This window comes from Pelophylax lessonae (assembly GCF_965119305.1).
Source record: "Pelophylax lessonae genome assembly, chromosome: 8".
Taxonomy (NCBI): Eukaryota; Metazoa; Chordata; class Amphibia; order Anura; family Ranidae; genus Pelophylax; species Pelophylax lessonae.
Window position 1 is genome coordinate 167611450 of NC_138775.1, and position 19010 is coordinate 167630459.

General features: G+C 41.7%; 1 protein-coding gene across 4 annotated transcripts in view; it reads left to right on the forward strand.

Annotated features, from left to right (window-relative positions):
• The window catches only part of DENND1B (DENN domain containing 1B), a 383468-nt gene that overhangs the window by 95746 nt on the left and 268712 nt on the right, over nucleotides 1–19010 (forward strand). For all 4 annotated transcript variants that reach the window (XM_082265591.1, XM_082265593.1, XM_082265592.1 and 1 more), the window contains exon 3: nucleotides 12631–12674. In XM_082265591.1, the coding sequence (XP_082121717.1) occupies nucleotides 12631–12674 (44 nt within the window). The remainder of the gene's footprint in view (nucleotides 1–12630; nucleotides 12675–19010) is intronic.

Sequence of the window (19010 nt, forward strand, 5' to 3'; positions counted from 1 at the left end):
AGGTTCCACTTGTTACTAAAGATGGTCATGCATTGGAAGAATATTATTCGAAGAAAAAAAATCTGTTTTTGGAATGTTCTTTTGATATTCCAACAGCTAATGGAATCAAATTGACAATCGTTTTTTGACCGTAGTGTTCTCAAGTGAGCACATTTTTGTAGATGATTGTGGCCTTCTTTCAGGAAAATACATTTTGAACTACTTTTACACAACATTTTTCAAGTCTCTGATGAATTTTCATTGAATTATCCATTGCACTGACATGATTTTTTTATACAAGCATTTTTTTTTAAAAAAGCTCTAGCAGTGTATGGCAAGCTAGAGGTTCAAATAGTTTTCCACTACAGATCCTGAAAGTTGAATTAAAGTGGTTCTAAAGGCTCAAGGTTTTTACCTTCATGCATTCTATGCATGAGGATAAAAAACCTTCTCTGTGCATCAGCCCCCCCAATACGTATCCGAGCCCCATTGCAATCCAACGATGTGCACGAGAAACTCTGCTCTCCCGGGACTCTCCCTTCACATTGGGTGTGGTCAATCACAACCAGTGAGCCAATGAGAAGAGAATGGGTGTGGGGCTGAGCTGCTGCTCTGTGTGTAAATGGACGCGCAGCGGTTCGGGAACAAGCGTGCTTGGGCGCCCCCATAGCAAGCTGCTTACCCCTGGGGCTCTCGGCAGGAGGGAAGGGCCAGGAGCTCCTGTGGGGACCCGAGACGAGGAGGATCGGGGCTGCTCTGTGCAAAACCATTATACAGAGAAGTTAAGTATGATCTGTTTATTTAATTTTTTTTTAAATTGCCTTATCACTTTAATTTGCTTTGTTTAGATATGATACTGTAAAATCACTGTGCGTTTTTTGGTGAATAGAACAGTCTGAAAAACGTTTTTCAGACTATATATGAGATCCTGCACATGCGCAGAAGTGCTACGGGTCTCTGCCGGTACCCATATACTGACCCCAGGATCGTGTACTGGAGCACTTCAACACTGCGTCTTGGAATGGGACTCCGACATTCCAGTGGGCAGCAGTACTGTTTTTATTTTTTTTTTTTTACCCTATTGTTTATTTTTTTGGTGAAGGTCTGCTTTAAGCCTGGTAAAGCATGAACAGGTTGAAAATGTCTGTGTGCAATAAGAGCACTCAAGTGTGGAAAGTGCCTGGTAATGAGTTAACTCCCGTTTGGCCCAATTCTTTAGAGTGATTCTGAAATCCTTTTTTTTTTTTTGCCTGTCCAGACACCCCAGTACTGTTCTCATCACAAAATAATTTCTTTTAGCTGAAAATAGTCCAATCCAGGCACTAGGCTTTTCTGCCAGAACCTATTAGGTGGGTGTCTGCTAAAGACTGCTGGTCTTTTTAAAAGACGTACGAAAAGCCTGCACAAATTGCTACATGTTTGCAGCATACTCAAATAGCACTTATCTGTGACGTCCAGGTAACAACCTCAGATATATCAGTATGCATAGAACTTGGCAGAAGATTATCACAGTTGTTAAAACAATAACCACAGCACACTGAAAAAAGAATGCTGTGAGTGATCTGTATACTGCATGATCTGAGAAGGTGACCAGGACTTCACAAAATGTGCTATCTGAACAGTAACGTGAAGTAAGCATATTATTTACTTTTTACTTACATAAGTAAAAATAAATTATGCACTATTTGGTAGTATCCACCAGTAATGTCAGCATTGCCAAATATTGGATTTAGCAATATGATCCAACATTGAGATCCAGTACAGATGAGGTCCGTTGGGGATATATGGAAGTATTCTGGCCTTTTTTCACATTTATAACTGAAGTTTACTGTATTCTATCAGTTTTGAACTTTGCCCAGGTTGTAATTTAGCACAGAAAGATTTACATTCGCATTCTTGAGATACTACTAAGGCTAAAGCCTCGTACACACGCAACGATTATCAGCCGACCGATCGTCCGACTTTTCTCCAAGTTGTGTTTTGTTGGTTGGAATTTGCCTAGACTGCACAGGAATTTTCTCGGCCAACAAAATTCTACTTCCGAAGTGATGTCATGTGTTGGTTTGTTTTCTTTGTGTTTTTTCTTCACTGAGCATGCCCAGACTTGCTCATCAGATTTTTCCCTGTCGAAATCTGTACTGACTGACAGAAAATCGGCCGTTGTGTTGACGGCCAACAAAAATTTTATAGCATGCACACCAGATTTTTTTTCGGCCGAAAAGTCGGAGTTGGTTGTCGGAAGCATCATACTAACAAGCCGAAAATCAGCAGATCGGACGTTGGCCGAAAATTCCCTGCCAATTTTCGATGCCTGTGTACGGGGCTTAAGGCTGGCCATACATGGTGTGAATTTCTTCTCTGCAACCATAGGTTGCAAGAAAGAAAGTCGCTCAATTCAACACAGACAGTACTAACAGGGGAATCCCTCCTGCCGAACAATTGTCTGCTCCTGGTGGGGTTCAACAGGAACTGGCCAAGATTAGAACTGTTAATGGGCAGGCTGAATGTACCAAGTTGATTGATCGATCAACTTGGGTACAACCAGCCAGCCGGTTTCTCTTGCAATTGTCACTAGCTGCTGCTATAGCCGCTAGCAAAAATCACTGGTTTAATGGACACTCGTCTGACACAGTAAAGTGTTGTTGACATCAAATCTATTGCTAATATTGTGAGCCAGATCTTTATCTTGCATGTGAAGTCATGCTTACCTGATCTGGCTATTCCACATTCATACAGCCTCACTTCTCATTCATATTTTTAAAAGGAAAGAATTTCTATTTATTAAACCGCATACTGCTTCTGCTGTGATAGATATAAAATGTCTATAAGTAGGTCCATCAAGTTTGTCAGTACCAATGTAAGAAAACTGAAAAAAATCAATATTCTGATGGTGGGATATCCAGAATAAAATTCAAAGAAGCCAGCCATTCATATTCGCAGAAATGGCTGCTGGATACATTTGTTCAACCACTTGGCTTAAAGGAATCTCCTAATTTTCTGGGCAAAACAAAACTGTATTGAATATACATTTTATTGCATAAACATCAGAGCAGATATTAAAGCGTAACTCCACTTTTGTTGCAAAATTTTTTTTTCCCTCTGTGTGATCTCTGTACATTGCAAGAATTATAACAACCTTTGGTGCAGATTCCTACCTTTTTGTTATTCTGAAGAAATCGCTGTTTGTTCCTCTGTGCTGAGTGGATCTAATGGGAGAAGTTGAATAATTATCTATCAGCTGTGGATGAGGAAAGCTGCTGGGCCTGCATCGCTTTACTTGTGTTCCTATTTATTACCAAAAATGACATTTTTGGTGCAGGGGATGCCAGAAATCTGACTTGTATCTTAGGCAGACTTCTGGTAAAATCAGTGAGCCAATCACACAAGCAGGAAATTATGTTTCTGGGGTGTTGTCAGAACACATTCTGTGTACAGAACACCTCCAGGTATCCATATTATATTGCATTTTCAGAAAATGACAACAGCTGCAGATTGAAAAGGAAAGGCAATTTTTTTAAAACATTCAATTACAATATGATTTGTGTCGCAATTGTATACGCTATATCAGGGCTCAAAATTTAAAGTCCTGAGCTACTAGCCAGACCTTAAGGGTTACTCGCCACCAGTTGCCCCACCCAACTCCTACCCTGCCCCGCCCCTAATTCCACCCCTAAACACGCCCTCATAAATTATCTCATAAAATTACACTGTTAAATGTTTTTTCATTAATGCAGAAGTTACAAAAATAATGAATAACAAAGTTTTCAGTGCCCATCAGTGCAGCCTCATCAGTGCCCATCAAGGGTCTGCAGGGGGGGGAGCTGAAGAGCACTGGGGGGGGGGGGCTGAAGGGGGGGCTGAAGAGTACTAAGGGGCTGGAGGGGGGCTGAAGGACACTGGGGGGGCTGGAGGGGGTGCTGAAGAGCAATGGGGGGGGGCTAGAGAGGGGGGCTGAAGAGCACTGGGAAGGCTTAAGAGCATTAGGGGGGCTAGAGGGGGGGGGGGCTGAAGAGCACTGGGAGGGCTGAAGAGCATTAGTGGAGGGGGGGGCTGAAGAGCACTGGGAGGGCTGAAGAGGGGGGGGGCTGAAGATCACTAAGGGGCTGGAGAGGGGGGGCTGTACAGCACGGGGGGGGCAGCAAAAGGAAAAAAGAAGTTGTATAGGAGGGGGATGGGGGGCTGCATATAGAGGAATTGATCTTTCCATATTCCCCCTGCAACCGCTGAATGCCTGCAGAGAGGAGAATCAGGCATCCAGCGGCTGCCAGAGGAATATGGAAAGATCAATTCCTCTATATGCAGCCGCTCCACCTATCCAGTCACACAGGGAGGCTGCTCAATCCTTGGGCACTCACCTTCTTCCAGCCCTCGCAAACAGCAGCGCAGCACAGAACAGATCGAGGGAGCAGCTGCCTTAACATGAGGAGATGATCGGCGCGAGTACCGGCTTGACACCCCACATTGGTATGCCACTGCTGGCCGGATAATGACAGAGCATGGATCATCCCACTGTAACAGCTTTAATTGTAATTGCCGGGCGCTCGCCGACACACACAGTCTCGCCTCCTAGCCCGGCTTCTTTGATAGACGTCACACGTCCTGGTTGGCCATGTTTTCTGTCTATCAAAGAAGCCGGACTGGGAGGCGGGACTGTGTGTGTCGGCGAGCGCCTGGCAATTACAATTAAAGCGGTTACAGTTGGATGATCCGCGTTCTGTCATTATCCACCGGCTTTCCTCTCCTCTCTTCCCCTGAGCGGCTCCCGGAGCTCGCCCTTCGCGAGTGGAAAATTTGAGGGCTGCGCTATATTATTTTTTCTTTATTTACTATTTTGTTTTCCCCACAAAAGTGGAGTTACCCTTTAATCCTTTAATCTATATACCGCATGTATAAAAAAAAATATTGAAAATACACAGATCAGCTATAACTTCATGACCACCCACTTAATATTGAAAAGGTACCCTTTTGCCACCAAAACAGCTGCTTTTTGCTGCAAAAACAACCCTGACCTTTGAAGGCATGGAAGCCATTGGAGCTCTGAAAGTATATTGTGATATCTGGCACCAAGCCATCAGTGGCAGATCCTTTTTTTAAGTCCTGTAAGGTAGGGCCTTCATGAGTCAGACTTGTTTTTTCAGCACCTCTCACAGATACTCAATTGGATTGAAATCTGGAGAATTTGAAGGTCAACAACTCGTTGTGTTCTTCAAACCATTCTTGAGCCATTTTTGAAGTGTGGCAGGGCACATTATCCTGCTGCATGAGACCACTGCATCAGGGAATACCATTTCCATGAAGAGGTGTATTTGGTCAGCAACAATCTTTAGGTAGGTGGTCCATGTCAAGTAACATCCACATGAATGGCAGGACTCAAGGTTTTCCATTCGAACATTGTCCAAAGCATCACACTGCCTCTGCCACCTTGCCACCTTCCCTTACTGCATCCTGGTGCCATCTCTTCCACTGGTAAGGGACACATTCACATGATGTAAAAGACAACGTTGATTCATCAGACTAGGCCACCTTCCCACATTTCTTTGTTGTCCAGTTCCAATGCTCATATTCCATTGTAGATGCTTTTGGCTGTGGATACGGGTCAGCGTCGGCACCCCGGTCAGTCTGCGGCTGCGAAGCTTCACATACAACAAACTGCGATCCACATTTTTTCTGCTTTCAACACATCAGCTTCAAGGACAACATGTTTACTCGCTGCCTAATATATCCCACCCACTTTCAGATGCCATTGTAATAATCAAGATAATCAATGTTATTCCCTTAACCTAGCAGTGGTGATAAAGTTATGGCTGTCCAGTGTATAAGCCTCATTAAACGAATAGTCACATAGTTAGTCTGGCTAAACAAAGACACAAGTCGACCTAGTTCAACCAATAGAACACACTACCTAGCATTTTCCTATTGTAATTTTGAATGCAGGGAATTCATTTAATTGAAGTGGCTTTTATTGTGTGCTGTTCATTGTTGTGCTTAAACATCGAAAAATCCATTCTGCATGTTTTAATAAAGCTCAAATTATTGAACTGTAGAGCTGTGGACATTTGCAGTGGTCTTAACACCTTTTCTATGTTTTGGACAAAAATAAGAAAACCATTTTTATAGTGAAATCTGTTTAGTATTTATACACTAGATTTAGCACTAAATATTTATTTGATGGTAAAGTGCAACTCATGTGGATATCCAAAGCGACTTGGTTCTGGGAGATACAAATTGCTTCCTTTCGGTGTGTGATGATGTGGGGCAGAGCTTCGTAATTGTTAAGGGGCTACGCACCCCACCCCAATGTGTCTATCGATTTTGCTCCAGGGCACTGGAGGAAATGCATTCACGAATGCGGGTGTTCTTTTTAGTATTTTAATAAAGTACCAATTTTACACCATTCAGCGATTTGTCAGTTTCTCAAATTTTCTGAGCACTGATTGCATGAAGACTACTGCACACTGAAGCAAGTGTCCCAGGAACAGGAGCAGAGCCTTCAGCTATTGGGCTTATACCCCTAAGAGGAAGGCTTATATGGACCTGTATAAGGTCTTTATATGAGGTGAGCGCATGCTTAGAATGGTGGAGGGGCACAAGTTATTTGACTTTAAAAAGCACAGCATCCACAGAAGTGTGCTTATTCTAAAGACTTTGATCGCAATTTGTTCATGCTCACTTTAAGGATTTGTTCACATTGATTATTTGCTTTATAAAGTATTTGTCACACAGAGTGGTATCATCAGTGGGGTTATACACCACTCTTGCCTTCTTGTATATATTTATTTGCTTAATTATTGCCACATAATGAATATATTTACAGTATCTCACAAAAGTGAGTACACCCTTCACATTTTTGTTAATATTGTATTATATCTTTTCATGTGACAACACTGAAGAAATGACACTTTGCTACAATGTAAAGTAGTGAGTGTACAGCTTGTATAACAGTGTACATTTGCTGTCCCCTCAAAATAACTCAACACACAGCCAATAATGTCTAAACCGCTGGCAACAAAAGTGAGTACACCCCTAAGTGAAAATGTCCAAATTGGGCCCAATTATCAATTTTCCCTCCCCGGTGTCATGTGACTCATTAGTGTTGCAAGGTCTCAGGTGTGAATGGGGAGCAGGTGTGTTAAATTTGGTGTTATCACTCACTCTCTCATACTGGTCACTGAAAGTTCAACATGGCACCTCATGGCAAAGAACTTTCTGAGGATCTGAAAAAAAAAGAATTGTTGCTTTACATAAAGATGGCCTAGGCTATAATAAGATTGCCAAGACCCTGAAACCAAGCTGCAGCACGATGGCCAAGACCATACAGCTGTTTAACAGGACAGGTTCCACTCAGAACAGGCCTCGCCATGGTCAACCAAAGAGGTTGAGTGCACATGTTCAGCATCACATCCAGAGCTTGTCTTTGGGAAATAGACGTATGAGTGCTGCCAGCATTGCTGCAGAGGTTGAAGGTGTGGGGGGGTCAGCCTGTCAGTGCTCAGACTATACGCCGCACACTGCATCAAATTGGTCTGCATGGCTGTTGTCCCAGAAGGAAGCCTCTTCTAAAGATGAGGCACAAGTAAGCCCGCAAACAGTTTGCTGAAGACAAGCAGACTAAGGTCATGGATTACTGGAACCATGTCCTGTGGTCTAATGAGACCAAGATAAACTTATTTGGTTCAGATGGTGTTAGGCGTGTTTGGCGGCAACCAGGTTAGGAGTACAAAGACAAGTGTGTCTTGCCTACAGTCAAGCATGGTTTTGAGAATGTCATGGTCTGGGGCTGCATGAGTGCTGCTGGCACTGGGGAGCTACAGTTAATTGAGGGAACCATGAATGCCAACATGTACTGTGACATACTGATGCAGAGCATGATCCCCTCCCTTCAGAGACTGTGCCGCACGGCAGTATTCCAGCTAATAATGACCCCAAGCACACCTCCAAGATGACCACTGCCTTGCTAAAGAAGCTGAGGGTAAAGGTGGACTGGCCAAGCATGTCTCCAGAACTAAACCCTATTGAGCATCAGTGGGGCATCCTCAACGGAAGTTGGAGGAGAGCAAGGTCTGTAACATCCATCAGTGGAAGAGGACTCCAGTGGCAACCTGTGAAGCTCTGTTGAGCTCCATGCCCAAGAGGGTTTAGGCAGTGCTGGAAAATAATGGGGGCCACACAAAATATTGACACTTTGGGCCCAATTTGGACATTTTCACTTAGGAGTGTACTCACTTTTGTTGCCAGCGGTTTAGACATTAATGGCTGTGGGTTGAGTTAGGTTGAGGGGACAGCAAATGACACTGTTGTGCAAGCTGTACACTCACTACTTTACATTTTAGCAAAGTATAATTTCCTCAGTGTTGTCACATGAAAAGCTATAATAAAATATTTGAAAAAATTTGAGAGGTATACTCACTTTTGTGAAATACTGTGTATGTTTACAGGGTAGTCACTTGCATGATTATATTTGTTTGTCTTTTTGGAATTTGGAGATCATCGCGATTGTTTTACGATTAGATGTTATCAGGTATTTTGAGTCTAATAGTTTTCAGTACTGCCACACTTATATAATTTTCTTTATTAGAAGGGTAGCGCTTCACATTTTTTTATTCTCAGTTTGGTACAGTATATGTGGGAACACATATAGGTGTTAAGCAGCAACCTCATGTGATACATTAATATTGTTGGCTATTTATTGCAAGTCTGTGAGTCTACACATAGTAGTAGTTGGGATACATGTACAGCCATTCACTTGAATGGCAAACTGTGACATGTACGGCTTCCAGGGCACATGGAAGCACCAAGATATTGGCATAAAATAGTCCTAGTGCATGAAGAGAGGGGAACTGACAGAATGACCAGGTATTTTATAGGAAATGTCTACGACATTAGGTAAATGTCAGTTTACAAGAAACTGTATTTATATACTGATGCATATGTTCGTTATCATGTTTAAAGCAAGCTGACTTTTTTTTGTTTTTTTTTTTTTAAATAAAAGTGTTCCTGTTTAACACTGTTTTTAATCCTTAGTTTACTGTAGTCAGCACTAATAAACTTTTCTTGTTTTGTTCAGTAATGTTTTATTTTTTTATTTTCCATGAAAAAAGTCTTTATTTTAATTTGTACTTTGTAACAGAATCATGTTTTTTTTGTCATTTTAAGTCCCCGTTCACACTAAGGCGACCTGTGAGGCGACCTGTGAGGCGACCTGGTCGCCTCACAGGTCGCCTCCCATAGGGAAGCTGCGGACCCGTTCTAATAGGAGCGACACAATTCGCTCTGACTTAGAAAAAGGGTCCGGAGCTTCTTTGGGGCGACCAGGAGGCGACCGCCATAGACTTCAATGTTATAAAGTCCGTGGCGGCCGCTCCGAGGTCGCGGCGCGCGTATGTGAACGGGGCCTTAACAGGTCAAATTATAAAATAATATCTGCTTTTTTTCAAAATTCACACAATTGTTTGTTAAACAAGCACTCATGAAATTAGAAAACACACACACACAATTTTTTTTTAATATTGTTTCACCTTTCTTTTGTTTAATGATTGCATAAAATACATTATCTTTTGCTAGACAATTTTACCAAACGAAAACCTTGCTTTTCATGAAAAAAAGACAAAAATACACACACCTTTTGTGCGTGTGTTTATACAGCGGGTAAAATAAGTATTGACTACGTCAATATTTTTCTAGGTAAATATATTTCTAAAGGTGCTTATGACATGAAAATGTCACCACATGGTCGGTAACAACCCATGCAATCCATAAATGCAAAGAAACAAAAAATAAATAAATAAATAAATAAGTTCAGAAATTAAGTTATGTGTACTAAAATGAAATGACACAGGAAAAAAGTATTGAACATGTTGACTGAAATTTAGTTAATACCTTGTACAAAATCCTTTGTTGGTAATGACAGCTTCAGCTATGGAGAAACTAGTCGCATGCATTACTCAAGTGTGATTTTGGTCCATTCTTCCACACAAACTGTCTTCAAATCTTAAACGTTCCATGGGCCTTTTCTATGAACTCTGATCTTTTGTTCTTTCCATAGATTTTCTATTGGATTAAAGCACGGTGATTGGCTGGGCCATTCTAGCAGCTTTATTTTCTTTCTTTGAAACCAGTTGAGAGTTTCCTTGCCTTTGTGTTTGGGATCATTGTCTTGCTGAAATGTCCACGCTTGTTTCATCTTCATCATCTTGGTAGATGGCAGCAGATTTTTTTATCTAGAATGCCTTGGTACATTTTTCCATTCCTCCTTCCTACAATGACATGAAGTTTGCCAGTACCGTATGCTGAAAAACAATGGTGTTCCCACTTCCAAACTTCACTGTTTGTATGGTGTTTTTGGGGTGTTGTGCATTGCCATTTGACTTCCAAACATGGTGTGTAATATGGGATCCAAAGTGTTCAATTTCGGTCTCATCTGACCAGACTATATTATCCCAGTGATTCACAGGCTTGTCTAAATTTTGTGTAGCAAACTTTAAACAGGCTTCAACATGCTTTTTCTTCAGCAATGGAGTCTTGCGTGGTTAGCGTGCATACAGGACATGGCGGTTGAGTGCACGACTTATTGTTTTCTTTGAAACAATTGTACCTGCTAGTTCCGAGTCTCTCTGAAGCTCTCCACAAGTGGTCCTTGGTTCTTGGACAACTCTTCTGATAATTCTTTTCACTCCTCTGTCAGAAATCTTGCGAGGAGCACTTGGTCGTGGCTAGTTTATGGTGATGTAAAGCACTGCGTAAACTGCTGGCGCTATATAAATCCTGAATAATAATAATAAAATTATGTTCTTCCCACTTCCGTATTATGGCCTCAACACTGCTCATTGAAACATTCAGAAGTTTAGAAATCTTTCTGTAACCAATGCCTTCAGTATTTTTTTTGAAACAATAAGGTTGCAAAGGTCTTGAGAGAGCTTTTTGCTTTTGTCCATCATAAAATGTTTCTTTTGAGAAACCTTGGTAATGAGACCCCTTTTTTTAGGCCATCAGTTGAGACTGAACCAGCTGAAATTAATTTGCACTGACAATGGGCAGGATTGCCCCTCCCTTTCTTCATGAGTTCAATACTTTTCCCCTGTGTCGTTCCATTTTATTACACAACCTAATTTCTGAACTTATTTGTTTTGGTTTCTTTGTATGTATGGATTGCATGGGTTGTTACCAACATGTGGTGAAAATTTCATGCCAATAACACCTTTCTATTTACCTAGAAAAATGGTGACGTGTTCAATACTTATTTTACCTGTTGTATGTATGTGTATATGTATGTATATATATATATATATATACCATATTACCAAAAGTATTGGGACACCTACCTCTACACGCACATAAACGTTAATGGCATCCCAGTCTTAGTCCATAGGGTTCAATATTGAGTTTGCCTACCCTTTGCAACTATAACAGCTTTAACTCCTCTGGGAAGGCTGTTCACAAGGTTTAGTAGTGTGTCTATGTGAATCTTTAACCATTCTTCCAAAAGCACATTTGTGAGGTCGGGCACTGATGTTGGAGAGAAAGCCTGGCTTGCAGTCTCTGCTTTAATTCATCCCAAAGGTGTTCGATCAGGTTGAGGTCAGGACTTTGTGCAGGCCAGTCAAGTTCCTCCACCCCATACTTGCTCATCCATGTCTCTATGGACCTTGCTTTGTGCACTGGTCCAAATCATTTGGTGAAGGAGAGGGTTAGGATGTGGGGTTTTTTTTTCCAGGGGTTGGGCTTGTCCCCTTAGTTCCAGTGAAGGGCACTCTTAAGGCGTCAGCATACCAAGACTTTTTGGACAATTTCATGCTCCTAACTTTGTCGGAACAGTTTGGGGTTAGCCCTTCCTGTTCCAACATGACACATAACAAGGTCCATAAAGAAATGGATGAGCGAGTTTGGGGTGGAGGAGCTTGATAAGCCTCAACAGAGTCCTGTCCTCAACCTGATAGAACATGTTTGGGATGAATTAGAGCAGAGACTGCGATGCCAGGCCTTCTTGTCCAACATCAGTGCCTGACCTCACAAAAGCGCTTCTGGGAGAATGTTGAAAAATTCCTATAGACAAACTCCTAAACATTGCCGACAGCCTTTTCAAAAGAGTTGAAGCTGTTATAGCTGCAAAGGGTGGGCCAACTCAATATTGAACCCTAGGGACTGAGACTCGGATGCCATTAAAGTTCATGTGCGTGTAGAGGAAGGCGTCCCAATAATTTTGGTAATATAGTATATATAAATGTGTGTGTGTGATATATATATATATGTATCATATATGTATAAATATGTGTGTGTGTGTGTGTGTATATGTATGTATGTATATATATATATGTGTGTGTGTGTGTGTGTGTGTGTGTGTGTGTTTATATGTGTGTACACACACATATATATATATATATATATATATATATAGCTATCTTAAGTAATGGCAAAGCTATTGTTGAATAAACAGGCCCATAACAAAAAATTGCAGGTGGCATACAGGTGGAACATGTAAGCAACAGCAAAAAATTGTTTGCTGTATTTATTACCTACTTTGAATCTAGAGAAATACGTGTAATATTGCTTCTAAGAATTTTTATTCTTTGGTGGGGAAATGTCAGTATTAATGCCTCTAGTGGTTACATTCTATCCTCACTCCTCTGATTAATGCTTTGTGTCAATTATTTACAGACCCTTCCTTACTGTGGAAGTTCCCGGAGGATTTCTCTGACCAGGTCAGTAACATCACAAGGAGGCTTGATTTTGTTAACATTAAAGCCCTAGTGAGCACTGCTGGATGTAATGATGTGTACAGACCTTTGCTACTTGCAAAATCTCTGGGCAGCCAGGAAGAATCTCGAATTCTGAGTGTAGTACATAACTGACTTTGTTTTTTAAATTGCTAGATCTGACTCAGGAAAGCTAGCCATACATGGCTGGAGATCTGACTTAGTAAAGCTAGCCATACACGGCTGGAGATCTAACTTAGTAAAGCTAGCCATACATGACTGGAGATCTGACTCGGTAAAGCTAGTCATACATGGCTGGAGATCTGACTCCGTAAAGCTAGTCATACATGACTGGAGATCTGACTCTGTAAAGCTAGTCATACATGACTGGAGATCTGACTCCGTAAAGCTAGTCATACATGGCTGGAGATCTAACTCGGTAAAGCTAGTCATACATGACTGGAGATCTGACTCGGTAAAGCTAGTCATACATGACTGGAGATCTGACTCGGTAAAGCTAGTCATACATGACTGGAGATCTGACTCGGTAAAGCTAGTCATACATGACTGGAGATCTGACTCGGTAAAGCTAGTCATACATGGCTGGAGATCTGACTCGGTAAAGCTAGCCATACATGGCTGGAGATCTGACTCGGTAAAGCTAGTCATACATGACTGGAGATCTGACTTGGTAAAGCTAGTCATACATGACTGGAGATCTGACTCGGTAAAGCTAGTCATACATGGCTGGAGATCTGACTCAGTAAAGCTAGCCAAACATGGCTGGAGATCTAACTTAATAAAGCTAGCCATACATGGCTGGAGATCTAACTTGATAAAGCTAGCCATACATGGCTGGAGATCTGACTTAGTAAAGCTAGCCATACATGGCTGGAGATCTAACTTAATAAAGCTAGCCATACATGGCTGGAGATCTAACTTAATAAAGCTAGCCATACATGGCTTGAGATCTAACTTAGTAAAGCTAACCATACATGGCTGGAGATCTGACTTGATAAAGCTAGCCATACATGGCTGGGGATCTAACTCAGTAAAGCTAGCCAAATGTGGCTGGGGATTTGCCTCAGTAAAGCTAGCCATACATGGCTGGAGATCTGACTCAGTAAAGCTAGCCATACATGGCTGGAGATCTAACTTAGTAAAGCTAGCCATACATGGCTGGAGATCTAACTTAGTAAATCTAGCCATACATGGCTGGAGATCTAACTCAGTAAAGCTAGCCAAATGTGGCTGGAGATCTGACTCGGTAAAGCTAGCAATACATGGCTGGAGATCTAACTTAGTAAAGCTAGCCATACATGGCTGGAGATCTAACTTAGTAAAGCTAGCCATACATGGCTGGAGATCTAACTTAGTAAAGCTAGCCATACATGGCTGGAGATCTAACTTAGTAAAGCTAGCCATACATGGCTGGAGATCTAACTTAGTAAAGCTAGCCATACATGGCTGAAGATCTGACTCTGTAAAGCTAGCCATACATCATACCTACATACTTTATTTTCAGCCTGCAGCATGGATGGTGAGATTTTCACTGCTGACTGTTGTATTCAGTAGCCATGGGACCAGTGGCTGTCTCAATACAGTGACGCTGCCAAACAGTTACTCAATCTGCTAGGATGCAGTCACTGTTTGGCTGATATATTTCCACATGGCTCACTGTAAGTCGATTTTACAAAATCCACTGAGTTGGGTATAAAATTATCTGCCAAATGGTGCTTGCCGGCCACCCACGTCATCAATCTTTTAAAATTAAAGCCTTATTTATTTTACTACTGTAAACCAAGAGCATGTACAAACTACATATCCAATAACCACATGGATATTTATAAAGCTGTAGCTTGAAATGCATGAAATGTCAGAACTTCATTGAAAACATGCTATCTTCATAACCATTTACCCCACAAAAAAATAAGAAAGTATCTACACATGACTGCAATACACACTTCTGCTGCTGCAGCCTATTGCTGTTCAGTGCCAGAGTACTGTCTAATGGGCTGGGGGACCAATATTCTGAAGGCCCGTACACACGTACCGATCGTCGGCATACAAACGTCGGTGGACGAAGGATCTGCCGATTGTACGCGTGTTAGTATGGTGCCTCCGACAGATGTCTGCGCACAATCCGCGGACAAAAGTCTTTCTTGCAAACATGAAAATATTTGTATGCCGACACCAGAACGGACGATTGTTCGCCTGTCAGTACACAATTCGGCCGACAGACCGCAGATTTGCAAGACTGGGCATGCTCAGAAAATAGAAAACACAGGGAAAGTTAACCATTACATGACATCACTTCTGCAGTCGGCGGACAAAATTCTTGTGCTGTCCTTGTGCTGTCTTTGCACTTTTCAGCAGACACCGACATCCCGGGGAGAAAAGAGGAACATTTGTATGCCGACCATCGGTACGTGTGTACGGGGCTTTAGTCCCATACTACCTTCGGCTTTCATAAAGTCTATACGTATACAGGTATTTTGGTTGCTGAAGCAGCGAGAGACATTATCTTCTTATTCACAACCCGGCTCCTTAAGGTACCTGCAGCAAACCCCGTATAGCCACTTTGAATTATTCTGTATAGATGCCTTTTTAAGATTATTAGAGATCAGTACTTATTTCTTCCACATGTGTATGACTGCTAGAGGCATTGTGACATCATGTTTATTTCACAAAAAAAAAGTGTTTTTCTGAAATTGCAATGGGGTTACATGTTATTGTCAGAATAGATGTAAATAGTGCTTACCAGAGTTCTTTTTACAAACCTCTAGATTTATTAGGCAAACATATATACAAATACTGTCAATGTCTCTCTATCCATTCAGACTGTCCATAGTCTTGTAAGGTTCCATGTGTAATCCCTCATACACTTTTTTTAGTGGGCAATTTGTTGGAGTAATGGCAGGTGTTGGCGCTTCAAGCATCAAAGCACCTTGGTTGATATGCTGTCAGGATGTTTGAAGTGCATTATTTCTATTATTACATTGTAATATAAAATTAAATAGTTCAACTCACCATAATGGAGAATCAGTGGGAGCCCTGAGCATGTCAATTGCCACCATCGCCTGCCACCAGTTGCAGCTTGTCACTTGCTACGTCACCTGCCACCAGACGCAGCTTGCCACTTGCCATGACACCTGCCTCCAGATGCAGCTTGTCACTTGCCACGTCACCTGCCATCAGATGAGGATTGTCACTATCTTGCCACCAGCTGAAGCTTCCCACTGTTGCCTGTCACCAAAAAATACCAGATACAGCTTGTCACTTTTTACTTGTCACTTTGTAAAGGCAATATGGAGGCAGGCAACAGTGACAGCAGATCAGCTTTTCAGCACATGGCTCCCAGAGTGAGGGCGGGCAGTTTAGAAATGATTTAATCTCTCTTCTGCCCATGGCTGCACAGTGAGGGCGGAAGTGCAGTGATGCAGTGCGGGAGGTGAGAGATGTCATCTCTCTGCTCGCTTGCCCACTGTCCGGCCCCCTGCACTCGCGGCCTGGCTGCAGGGAGTCCACGGCCCGGTGGTTGGAGGCCCCTGCTTTAAGAGATCAAGGATCTATCAGACCCCTGATCTGTCCTCTGCCTTCCAAGGCAAACTGAGATCGGTTTTATCAGCTGCTTTATTGGACTGTATAGCCCAGTAAACAAACTAAACCAGAAGTGACGTAATACACTTCACTTCCAGCTTCGTTACAGTGGAAGTGGAGAAATAGATGTTCCTGTCCTCTGTCTGCAGCCGGTCCGGCTGCTTGCAGCTGTCCTGGGCTTCCCGATGAAAAGGCAGAACCCCGAAACAGCAGCGGGATGGGGCTCCCTTTCAACTCTTGTAAAAGTGATTGAGTGGCTGTAGAGCTGCCTGGATCATCAGGAGCTGCTCGGATCAACTTTACATGAAAGTCACTCATCAGCTGAAAAATTTGATACCAGAATAATGGCATAACCACTTCCTCCCAAGGCTATAAATACAGTATATACACACACTATATGGCCTAAGGGCTGGAAGTGGCTAAGGACAGTGAAATCCTCATGACACTGTTCTCGCCCGAAATAATCTACAGAGAAGGCCTCTGCAGAAAAAGAGATATTAAACTTCTCTCTCTGGTGAGCCATTTCTCTTGTCTTCGCTCTGTTGAAGTGCTGCATCCTTCATAGACTCTCCAACATTCATGACTTCCAAGGGTGGTGGATGACTGTGCCTATTTTTGATATAGTAGCAAATGGTTAAAACCTTGTTTTTTTACTATCTGTGTCCCATTATGGAGACTTCCCTTCTTTCCCTGTCCTGTAGACTCAATAGGGCGGGAGAGGATATCTTTCCAAGCTGAGGGAAATTCTCTCTTAAAGAGTTGTCATGTTCACAAGTTTCCCAATTTGAAGATTACCCACCTACAGTATTCCTGTTTTGCTGACAACTCAACATTTTGGGGCCAATGTTTGCATGGGGTAAATATGCAATGAGACATGTAAGATAAAAAATACAGGAAAAAAATCGTTCTGTTCTGTGTGGTTAGTAAATGTTTCAGAAATGTGCATCTTAGTTACTCGCGTAAGTTTATTTTTTTTTACTTTCAAAGTACCAGGTCTGCATTCCATCTAGTTCACCTGCTTTGTTTGCCGTGGCACGTGTGACATCCGTATTGAAGACACACAGGTCTTTACCACTTAATCTGGGGTTAATGGATACATCTGTATTGGTCTTTAAAGCGTAATCCTGTTTCCTAATTTTTATCTTAATTTCATGCAGTTGAAGTGTTTTTTTGGAAACTTTCATGGCTGAGATGATTACATTATCGAGCATAATCATTCTCTTTTGAACATTTCTAGTAGCTGGTGGCTAAGTCCTATACACAGAATAAATGTTCTTGCTCTGCTTAACACGGTTGCCTTTTTTTTAAATGCCAGCACCATTAAAAAAAAAAAAAAAAAACAATTCCTGATTTATTTAGAGTAAAAGTAAAAAGAATCAAGACTAATTATTTTTTTTTAAGATTAGTTATATTTGATTCACAATTTTGGATTTGTTAGAAGTAATCTTGTAAGGTCACTGTTTGCAGTGCAGTTAATTGTGTGTAATCCATTTAAAATCACTTGCAAGTAAATAGTCTTTGTTGTATTGAAGGGTTAAAAGTGCATTTTGGGGATTAGGAGGAAGAAACGTTTTTTCTTTTGCTGGAAGGATATTTTTTGGAAGTCTAACCAGCATATGGCACCAGCCAGGCACCCCCCTCCCCATACAGGCTCTTTTGGCTGCCAAGGTCCTTTTGTTTGGGGTCCATTGTTACCAGGACTTATTGACAGTTGTAGAACGCAGCTCAAGACACGAGGGACATCTCCCACCTCGGGGAGAGGCACAAGCATGGATTATGGAAATATGAATTGATCTTTAGGAGAAGGGCCCTCCTCTGTTCTGCAGAAGTACAATGAAGTGGGGGAGAGGGGCTGTGACACAATGTGAACACTAAGAATAGGCTAGGAGCTCGCCCTTCCCAGCTGTTGGCAAAAAAAAAAAAAAAAAATACTGCGTTTGTACATCTTAGGGACTTGTGAAAATGTAGAGGATAATGAAGCTACTTGTTAGACATATTTTGAAATAATGTATGCAGCAGTGTTTAATCCCCTTACATCCAGGCAATGGTTTAATAATGCAGAGGATGTTACCAGCAGGACTCAAGATAAAGTCTGACAATTTTACTTGTGGGAAAATAAGCTAATGTATGTGGGATTGACTGTTGTGCATGTGTATGGATGAATGGATATTTTAATAATTTTATTATTGATGCAAAATACATCTGAAGCACAGTCATTGTTCTGCTGCCTCTTTTTGATTAGCTTGTTTTCTTTTGCTTTCTTTCTCTGCAATATTCCTTTTTCTATTACTGTTCTGTTATTCCTCCAATGCATTTTACTGTTTTTCTGCTCTGTTTCCCCACCCATCATTCGCTGTTGTGTAGAATCTTCACTCTATGATTTTTACAGTTGGTATGACTCCTCTCCTGTTATTTTGTATTGTTTCTCTAATTCCTTTTTCAGTTTACCTTATAATTAACAAGCTCTATAGCTGTAACGGTTCCTGTTCCTGGAGTCTGTACATTGGACACATTACAGCTTCCTGTACCAACTACAATGCAATGGGCAAAAACGGCCATAGCGGGAGGAAGTAAAGCTGCAGCAGTGGGAACTTGGCACCTGGACTATGGCACATGAATGAAATGTCAAATGACATGCACTGTTGTTGAAAAACTATACATCTACACTGACATTATTCATGTATTTGTGATGGCAATAACCACTTTTATTAAAAATTTTAAATTAAAGACCTGGTCAGGTTT